At 36.9% G+C, this 10,831-nt stretch overlaps 1 protein-coding gene across 3 annotated transcripts; it reads right to left on the bottom strand.

Annotated features, from left to right (window-relative positions):
* Positions 1–329: 329 nt before the first annotated feature.
* LOC148040505 (zinc-finger homeodomain protein 2-like) lies at positions 330–2,523 on the bottom strand. Of its 3 annotated transcripts, none has more exons than XM_087700020.1 (4): positions 2,194–2,523; positions 2,058–2,099; positions 998–1,933; positions 330–729 (listed from the first exon to the last, which is right to left on the bottom strand). In XM_087700020.1, exons 3-4 carry the CDS (start codon positions 1,795–1,797, stop codon positions 675–677), a joined length of 855 nt encoding a protein of 284 aa, XP_087556146.1. In that variant the 5' UTR covers positions 1,798–1,933; positions 2,058–2,099; positions 2,194–2,523; the 3' UTR covers positions 330–674. The 3 variants fall into 3 exon arrangements, with proteins under 3 accessions (XP_087556146.1, XP_087556155.1, XP_087556138.1); XM_087700029.1 differs by having other exon boundaries at positions 998–1,895; XM_087700012.1 differs by having other exon boundaries at positions 998–1,895; positions 2,058–2,523.
* Positions 2,524–10,831: the final 8,308 nt, after the last annotated feature.

Below are 10,831 nucleotides of genomic sequence, written 5' to 3'. Positions count from 1 at the left end.
CTATCGAGCTAAGGCCACGCAACTTAAACGCAAAAAACGAAGACCGCTTATATCCCAGCCATGTTACAGATCATTAACCAGTCAGATTTGATGGCAATTCCAACAATAACGATCAATCACGGGATACCTTGCACTATATAGACAAAAGAATCCAGAAACTTCCTTATGTTCCTGGCGTCTGCAACCAGCAAATATTCCTGCAAATCTCGTTGAAATAACAAGAGTACAGAATGCACGGTCAGCATCACAAAAAATGCCACTACACAGGAACAAACAAACTCTGATACCAATCAAAATAAGAGCTTCAGCAAATCCTTCGACCTGTACCATAAAGAATGAAAGTCATTTTGCCCTGTCAAAAGCTTCTGGAAAGTAGAAACAGAGTAATGGTCCAAACAGATAGACATTACATCTTAAAGATGCCAATCTGATTTATCAGTTGACACCAAAGAAAATGTGGCATTTCTAAACAATTGCCCCATTTATCATCTTGACCATTCAGGGCAGTTAGACAAAGCCACCTTCTAAAACAGCAGATTGTAATCCTAAATGTCAGACATCATAGCAGGCTCGAGTGCATTTCAATGTATCTTTTCTGCCATCCAAGTTGCACCATTGATCCAAGTCTTCACCAAGTGTTCATGTTGATTTGCTTCATGTAATTGACTTCCACACTAAAAATCAGGAGGACTTTCAACCTTACTAAATAGATCAGTATCACCAACATTCCTGTAATCAAAAAAGGATGCACATTAAAACTCGAACAGTACAAACCAACAAGAAGAATCTAAAGCCTGCTTTGGCACTTATAAACATGGAGCAAATGTCAGCTCAGCTTATCCATTCCACATACTTTTGACCTCCAGCTGAGCAATGATTATTATGTATAGTGATTAGGAATTCGTAATAAATACATAGTTTCTCAGCAAACCCATTGAAGTAATTAGCAAGTAGAATGAAATAAGCCAGGACAAGCCAATATGAGGATGATACTTACGGCCTCTTGGTTAAGCTGTGCTTATGGTTGTGCATCCAAACCTTGAAAACACTTCGAGGAACACCAATTTCATTGCAAAAGGCTTGGACCCTATCTTCATCATGCTTCAACATCCTCCATCCCAATTTATCTGCAAAGGCCATCATACTTTCCTTCTGCTCTGCAGAAAACTTAGTTCTGTGCCTCTTTTTCCTTGATGACGACCCCGATTGAAGGTCCGCCTCCGGAGAGCTCATTGACATCATCATATGTCCATGAGAGGGTACATCTCTTGATGTTTGAATCGCCAGCAGCGGTGTGGAGGGCCCTGACATCTTGGAAATAAGCTTAAAATTAACTCTGCAAGTACATGGCTGTTCACCCTCAACTTCTTTGCGATGGAAGTTGCGGTGACAAGAGCAAGCAGCACACATCAGAGAATCCAAGCCATCTTTGCCACCAGGTAGAAACTCTCCACAACCATCTAGGGCATGGCCACCCAAGCTGGCGGCATGGTTCTTCATGCATTCCCGGTACCGCACAACCGGCTGAGTTTTTGAATGGCTGCTGATGCTATTATCTTCCTGTCCAGGTGCCATGGCAAAAGGGTCACTGTCACTGCTATCTTCAGTGGCAGTATGCAGGTGCCCACTGCCAGACATGACGTGCAGCCTCGGCGCCTTATCATCTGTCGATTCTGATGAGACCTCTCCTTCTGGCGGGGAGACAGCTGAAGCACCATTAGGCATCTGAATGCGCACAGGGTCAGCATGGATGGCATAATGGCCACTGGCGTAATGTAACATGCTGTCACGGTCCATATAGGGGACCCTTCAGCGCTCCAATATCACTCTTGAGCATACCATCGTCGATTATGCATCCTACGAATTGCAGGGCTCGGATTATCGATCCCACGACTCTGCACAAATCTATGCATTCTCAGCTGTCGCTATCGAGCTGCACCCATCGATACAGAGGGGAGTGCAGTTAACAAGGCAATAAGCAAAGCTGTGCGCAAAAGAAAGGGCATTGCCCTACTCGGAATCAGCATTAAATAAACGGGTAGTGCACATAGGCTTACAGTTTTGTGCGTCTCCAGTTCTCTCTCTCTCTCTCTCTCCGCCTACAAACAGAGGCAAAAGACTATGAGAAAGCGGTCCACTGCTGTCCATCGCCTCTTTCCAACCATTTCGCAGGGAAGAAGCTTGTGCACTCACCGACAAAATCCGTCTTTGTTTCCGGCCGAAAGAGGGCGAAGAGAAAAAGGCCCCCAGCTCTCTCTTCCTCCTCCTTGCGTCTTGAGAGAGCTTCTACCGACAGAGAGCAGAGAAAGCCTGTATTTCACCCCAGTTGATGAAGATTTGCGGTGGATTTGAGAAAACAAGCGAAGTCAGCCAAGCCAAGCCAGGTGGCGTAATTGCGCAGGGATTAATTAGTGTCCTAAAACTCTGGCCTCACACTTCACTCTTACCCTGTTTCACACGTACGAAACCCTAGGTTAGCCTCGGCCGTCCAGTCCCCAACCATGCTGGGAGCACCCATTTTCCTTCCAGGCTACACACGTGAGTAAGAAGTACCCCAAATGCTCCTTTACACAAGCCTTCCAATAGCTCACGTTTGAAGAATATAAATGAGCCTCAAAATATTTACACCCAACAATATTTTCAATGGTGGACGAACCAAACTAAATAGGTGGATCTTTGGATGCTCGCTTTAAACCCCCCAAAGAGGAAGCCCAATTTATCATTTCACGGGGTAGGTTGGAGTGATCGACTTGCTCAAATACTAATTATACGATTATCCATTGTATAACATTTATCGTCATCACACACAATGTGTTTATCTTTATGTTTCTGTTCCTTTTATTTCCCCTTTCTTTTCTTTGTATTTACCCTTGGTGCCTTGGCCTTCTTTTTACATGAAAATTTGAGGCATGTGTAGAAGCATCCATGGAAAAATGCACATTGCTCCTTGGTTGCATCATCCATCTTTTGCTACTTTTTCCTCTAGTATCACACAACAAGGTGTTTGATAATATGATTTTCACATAATAGAGCCAATCTTAAGAGGACTCCATTGTCTTCTCACCACCTATGTCACTTTCTAGGGTTCCTATACCCTTGGTTTTTTGTAAGATGCTAGATCTTAGGTATCAAAGCTAGACTGCTCGTTTCCTCTTTTGAGGCCATTTGTGCTAGAGGTAGCAATTCACAAGATTTATGGTGCACATATCATATCCAAATTGGAAAGTGAGGGGCTTGATGAAGATCTCTCAAAGTGTCTACCTAGTTAGTCATAAAATTTGCTATATGGTAGCACCCATGTTGTATTTCAATCATTCAAGTGCTTATGCTACACAAGGTGCCTTAAATTGTGCTAGCAAATGCATATGATTCTCCCCATTAGCAACAACTTCCTACCTTTTGTCCTTTCTCATCACAAGCTTATAAATTCATATTTATTTGAATCTCTCCCTAACAAATATTGATATGATACACATATCAAACAAACATTCACAAGTGCAAAATCTGAGCTAAACTTAACATAAACATGCCATATAGCCCAATCATATATCATTCTAGCCAACCTTATGCAATATCATCCAATGGGCTATATATCATTCTAGCCAACCTTATGCAATATCATCCAAGGATTGCTTTATACACTTTTGGATCTCTTGATAATTCATCAATACAAAGAAAGTAAAGGTGAAGTATTGGACTTTAGATTTACCATGACTCTTCAGCTTCTTAGGCTACTAGGTGGAACCATTTGTCAATCACATTATCGAGAGTGGGCTCAAGAGGACGCTTCCTCTATATATCCCTAATTTTACTATTGTAAATGCCTACACTAAAACCACCATGCAATATGGCTTTCATGTCGAAACATTTTAGTGTACTAGGAGCAATTTTTAAAAAAATTAAAAATCATCTTGTTTCCCATAGTGGATATAATGGCTTTAGTCTTACTTGAAGTAGAATTTGATCTAGTTCCCAAGTTGAAAATGTTACCTCTTAGCTCATCACGATCCATTGTCCTTAAGTCATGCCAAAGTGTGGGATTGTAATGAATCAAGGCTTCACTTTATATTTGGAATTCAAAGGAGAGACATGCAGGCAAACCAATAATATCCTTTTGGGTGTCAATTCCAATCACCTAACCAAGTTAGTTCTTGCAATGCCAAAGTGTGGGATGGTAATGAATCAAGGCTTCACTTTATGTTTGGAATTCAAAGGAGAGACATGCATGCAAACCAATAATATCCTTTTGGGTGTCAATTCTAATCACCTAACCAAGTTAGTTCTTGCAATGGAGTTGTATCAACTATTTGAGTTTCTCAACTTAGTCTTAGGTAAATCAAACACTAGCTTTAGTACCATTTTTAGTTATATGTCAAGACTTTTGGTGGCAATGTTTGCTTCTCTTGGTGCTAGTAAAAGAGTCAATGCATTGTTCCTAGTCGTTTCAAATTCCATTAACCACCTTTGTTTGCCTTTCTCACAAAACTAACTTAATACTTTTCACTAACTTATATTGCTTGATAACTTCTATTCCAAAGGAAAACTATTTGCATTTTTTGATCCGTGTCTTGGAGATGTTAGGTTGGAAATTTAAGAACTTGTTTTGTTATCAAGTGGCTCTACTAGAATGCTTCATTTTGGGTAGCCTTGGGGTTGTTTTCATAACAAAAATGTCAACTAGTGCTCCTAAAGCCTATTCATGGCCGCACTCTTAGTTTTTCTTTATTGATAGCTTTGGTAGAAGATGATGGGTCAATTAAGGAGCTTTCAAGCTCAACAATATTCTTTCTCTTGTTTTCTTTATACTTGGCTTGATTTTATGCTAGTTACTACACTTGAAGCATCTAGTGTTATGCTTTCATTTTAATATTATAAATACACAATAGAGGAGATGCCCACTCCATGTTGGGAAAATTTACACCTAATAGTATGTCACTCAATTTTTCTTTACTATTCTTTAAGTTTATTTTGAGTTTTATGAGTCGTACTTTCAATTTTATAAGAAAAAGAGAGAGAGGGAGAACTTCTTTTGCTTGCTATATGCAAGTCTCGCATCCAATCTACATAACAGTGGTATTTGAGCTCAGTTTATATCTAGGGCTTCCAATCGCCTATCATCTTGTGCGAAAGCAAGCTCTCTAGAGCAGTCAGACTCTACAATCTATCTCAGCTCAAACTAACTTCACAACTAGATTTTCGAGGCTTTAAAACCCCAAACCCCTATATGCTTTGCTAAGAAATTTTGCTATTTAGCCCAACATTGAAAAATCCAACCTCCTTATCATGGTGCCATCATTCTATGTGTTAGAGGCCAAAAGAAGTTTTAGACTAGCTTAATTATTAAACTTTATTTAAGCTTTAAGAAGCTTAAAGCTTCTATTTGCAATTCGGGGGGGGGGGGAAGAGGGGGTATCTTTTTACCGTCGCCATTAGATCGATGCCGTACTCTTGTCCTCTAAATCAAGTTTTTTTTTAAGGCTTAAAGCCTTGCTTAATCTTTGCCTACAACTTCTTTGATCAGCCCAAATCACTATTGAATTCCAGTTTTTAAGAGAGGATTCCTGCGCAGTTACTTTGGGGCTACGAAACTTCATCAACCTATCATAAAAATTTCTGATCTTTGGCTTTCCGCCTTTTATCTAGGGTTAGGAGGATCACGTCTTATTATTTTGTTAAGAAGCCATTTTTTATTTTGGTGCTTACATGCCAAAATTTTATTACTACGAGTGAAGCGCCTCTATAAGGCATATTTATTATTTAAATATCTTCATCAAGCCATCCGCAATCATCATGTCTCATGAAGGACCATTTAGCACTACAAATTTTGATTCTGCATCATCACTTTTTCTTGAACCAAGCATGGAGTAACGCATGGATTTATTGGCCATGCAACTAGAAGAAGAGCATTAACATCGCACCCAACTAGAGTAAGAGTTGCGATCTCTCAAGTGTCCATCATCCCAATTTTCCTATGCTAATGACACTATGGTCCACACCATCAATGCCACCCTTGAAGTGTAATCCATCCACAAAAAGGTGAAGATAAGCAAATGTACCTTCAAATTTAATACTTATAATAGTATTAAAGATCGTTGTAAGATTCTCTCTTGGCTAAGTCAAATTGACTCATGTTTTGATAATGAAAGTTATGCTAAAAATGATAAAATCAAGTTTGCTTCACATTAATTTATTGACAAAGCTTCTTTATGGCGGGATGTTACATGCAAAAACATTGATCGTCATCTTACATGGGAAGCATTTTGTAAGAAGATTCTCACTAATTTTCTTCCTACCTAATTTGAGCTTCACGTACAATAACAATGGAATGTCTTTATGTAGTGAGAGCAAGAGACCATTCCTCAATACACGAAAGATTTTGGAATACTTTGCTGCAACTTCAAATGGTAGAGTCTATAGTTGAATCAACTTTTAAAAGGAAGTATATGTCTAGTCTTCTTCTATTTTTCCAAGCTGAACGAAGTCAACATCTTTAAACCCAATAGATTGGATGAGGCTATCTCTTTAGCACATGATGTCGAAAATAAATAAACTAAACATCATGACAACTTTCAATTTCCACAAGAAATAATATGGGTAACAACAACTCTCGTTTCAATTCTTTTCATACTTCCAACTTTCAATTTTAAAAAAATTATCCTAATCTCCAACGTTTGATACAAATTTTTTATAATAATGTGAGCCAGCATGCTTCAAATTCTAGTCCCAAGATTTCTCATATACCTTTTAATATGCCTATGTCAATTAAACCAAAAAATCAATTTCAAGCATGTAAATTGTCATAAATGCAATCACTCTCGCCATATTACAAGTCATTGTACTATGGGCAATACTTGTGATTAGAAAAAGCCTATTGCACATTTAAATTATATTGGAGTTGATGAAGCAATTGAAGACCTTGAAGCGATGCAAGATTTTGATGAAGCCACACTTATGGGAGAAAACTCTAATGACACTAATGAACCTATTGGTAAAATTTCTATCCAATGATGCTTTATTGAAAATGAGATGTACAACCCATAATAATGAAATGACCATTTTGCATGATAACAGAAGCACACATGACTTTGCTTCGAAAAAGATAGTTAGAAAATTACAACTTAAAATTATTTCATTCACTCATAAAATTAAGACTTCTTTTTTAGGGCAATGATATAATAGAACTAAAGAATTATATGGATTAGAAATTTACATTAATATTATAGAGAAAAACAAAAAAAATTAATGGCATCATTACAATTTGTCAATGTAATTTTATGCATGCCATGGTGGCATCAATTTAATCCTAATATTGATTATGACATGCATTCCATGCATGTGTAACATGAAGGTAAAAAGGACAAACGGACCACTAAGTTATATGCATTAATTAGTCATACTCAAGCAAAGTGTACCATTCAAAAACAGTCTAAAGCTTTTCTCATATTAATTAATGAAGTCAAAGCTACCAAGCTTAAGTTAACCATAAGACGATAAAATTTTATTATTAAATTATTAAATTATTTTTCCTCTAATTTGCCTTTTTAACTTCCTCCATCATGACCCGAGTATCATCGAATTGACCTTCTACTTGACTATAGAGCTCTAAATAAAATTACTATTAAAAATCAATATACAATTTCTCATGTGGATGATCTATTAGACAAATTGCAAGGTGTTACTGTATTTAGCAAAATTGGCCTTAAGTCCCCACGACTACATTAAACATTTATAAAACTGCCTTTAGGACCTCATTTGACCATTATGAATTTTTAGTAATGTCCTTCGATCTTATTAATGTACCTGCCACTTTCAATAGAATGATAAATTGAATATTTTTAAATTTTCAGCATTGTAATATTGTATTTTTCAATGATATTCTTGTTTTTAGTAAAACTAAACGAGAACATAAATATCATTTATCTTTAGTCTTTAGTTTACTCAAACAAAATCATATTTTTGTTAAACTAGAAAATAGTACTTTCTTTTTTAAAAAAAATTGAATATTTAGGTTATAAGTCTATTAAAGAAATCCAAGTTGGTCCATACAAAATTGAGGCTATTAATACATGGCCCACACCAAAAAATGTGCATTAAGTCCTTTCTAGAACTAGCCAATTTTTATCGTAAATTTGTTAGAAACTTGTCATTACTTGCCTTGCCATTAACTTTATTATTAAAGAAAGATTTTGTATTTCATGGGGTGACAAACAAATAGTGATCCTTTGATTTACTAAAGCATGCATTAACTCATATACATGTTTTACAAACTCCCTAATTTCAATAGAACATTATTTATAGTCGTTTTACTAATGCTAGTGATTTTGGCATTGGTAATGTATTGATGCAAGCTGCTATCCTACCCTTGGAGTATGTTGCCAGGAGGCACCTACATGAGGGGATGAGCACCTTCAATGGTTCTCCCTTATGTGCACGTTGACAGGATGAGTACCTTGAATAGTGCTCCATTAGCACGGAGCACGTTCTTAAAAATAATTATTTTTCATCTTGGACGAAAGGTTGATGGTGGGGGACATCTATCCTTTATGGATGTGAGACTTGCATGTGTGAACGCAGGTGAAGCCATAAGTAGGCGATGCCACAATATTCATATCTTAAGTGCTAATATCTACATGATTTGAATATTTGATGGAATTTCAATGATTATTTAATTTATTATGGCTAGTTGCATTTATTCAATTAATTATTTTTCTAGTATGGTTTTCTAAATTCTTGGCATGTAGAGCAAGATGAATTGTATACAATGGTAAGTACAATTTATTCCATAGACTTCCTCATTAAATTATTTAAATAGCACACTGTCATTTATTGTAAGGCATGCATATATTCTCTTTGTAAATATTTATTGACACTTGAGATTTTAGAATATATATTGAAGATATTTTCAAAATATTTTATGGCTCTCAACAATTGTAAGTTGCAAAACTGAGTGCAACTATTTATTTAGTTAACTCAAACTATTTTATCAAAAAAGTGATTGTAAAGGGCCTTTTTATTTAGTTAACTCAAACTATTTTATCAAAAAAGTGATTGTAAAGGGCCTTTTTTTGGCAAAGCAAGATTCATTTTAATGTTATAAATACAGCATGGAGGAGATGCCCACTCCATGTTCAGGAGGAAATTGCACCTAATAGTGTATCGCTCAATTTTTCTTTATTTTTCTTTAAGTCTATTTTGAGTTTTATGAGTCGTGCTTTCGATTTTGAGAGTAGAGAGAGAGAGAGAGAGAGAGAGAGAGAGCTTCTTTTGCTTGCTACGTGCAAGTCTCGCATTCAATTTGTGTAACACCTAGAGACTTCAAGAAGATCCCTTTAAAGTTTCCAAAAGTTCATTTGTGTAAGCACATATGTTAATGCATGTGCCATCATTAGTGTCATGAGTTACATTAACAATTGTGTCATCACATGTGTTAGTACTTATATTAGTACCTATCCATAAGTCTTTGTGAGCAACTATAAATAGGGATCTCATGAGGCTCCCATGAGGTAGGTCCTACTCCAATTCACGTCTAGTGCTCCAATCCATATTGTAGTCAAGTTGTATATTGTATATCATTCTTGTCTATAAATCTTCCAATCGATAAATATAGTGGTTGATTGGATCTCATTATAATAATGGTTCCAATCCTCCACCACATTAGCCTATTGTATTCTCGTGAGATCTATGTAAGCGATTCTCATTCTAGTTGCATAATAGTTTGGCTCCCACTCTTGATCTCATCTAGCCATAAAGGAGAGAGTGTAGAAGGTGTCGTTCCCCCCTACAAAGCATACAATAACATATTTAAGAACTATGAGAGAGCAACTTTGTTGGGCTCCCAGTCTTGATCTCATCTAGCCACAAAGGAGAGAGTGTAGAAGGTGTCATTCGCTCCCCCCCCCCCCCCCCCCCCCCCCCCCCCCCCTACAAAGCATACAATAACATATTTAAGAAATATGAGATAGCAACTTTGTTTGCAAGCAAATAAAGCCCAATTATTAAGTCGAGCTTGCAAGACCTTTAACATAAATTCCAAGAACTTTAGGCTAGCATTTCCAACCAACAACATCCATTGACCCTCTCCAACATAGGAGGGAATTCAATATTAGTCTATCTAATAAGTTTGACGAGACCAAATCAAAGATTTTAGGACTTTAAAACAAGTGACATTATTCCTTTACATGCAATTAGAATGGCATCGTACCGATGCATGTCCCTCTCTTAGTTTGCATCCTTTGTTGAGAGGACTCCCCACCGCTATACTACTTTGAAGCCTTTATTCAAGATAAATTTGTAACATTTAAGGAAAGGGTGGCTTAAACCAAGCTTTGGGAGATAAATAAAGGTAGCATCCAACATCATTCTATACCTATGAGTTTTGGTGACTCGCATGCAACCTAACATAGCAAATGATGATTATTTTATCAACCAATTTTATTCGGAGCTGAGATGATGAGAAGGATCTTATGTGAACTATGCCAAAGTCTAATACATTGAGAGAACTTATTTCTCTAGTAATAAAATGTGATGATATAATAGTTTTAATAAGGGAAGGCATGAAGTAACCCCAATAACTTTCCACTTGATTTTCATCAAAGATTATTCTAAGATTGTTATCCCTTTAGCCAATATAACTTGAGAGTATAAGTTTGATTTGCATAAAACTCTAAGGTGGTAAAAGCTTTTCAAATGCTCAAGATGGCCTCACAGTAGCACTGATTGTACCATATTTAGATCTATCCAAACACTTTTGCTTGAAAATTGATGCATTAGATTTTGGTGCTATCCTGACCCATGGATGTGATGATGATGGAGTACATATTGTTGCCGTTCG

Source organism: Lygodium microphyllum, chromosome 2 (genome assembly GCF_053477565.2).
Source record: "Lygodium microphyllum isolate KBCC chromosome 2, Lygodium_microphyllum_v1.1.10, whole genome shotgun sequence".
NCBI classification, from domain to species: domain Eukaryota; kingdom Viridiplantae; phylum Streptophyta; class Polypodiopsida; order Schizaeales; family Lygodiaceae; genus Lygodium; species Lygodium microphyllum.
The sequence above is the reverse complement of the archived record's forward strand: the minus strand, read 5'-3'. Positions and strand labels throughout refer to the sequence as shown.

Coding starts and splice junctions, on each gene's coding strand:
- LOC148040505 (XM_087700012.1), bottom strand. CDS start 1,797: ATGGACCGTGACAGCATGTTACATTACGCCAGTGGCCATTATGCCATC. Junction 730..997: donor CACAGCTTAACCAAGAGGCC/GTAAGTATCATC, acceptor TTTTGATTACAG/GAATGTTGGTGATACTGATC.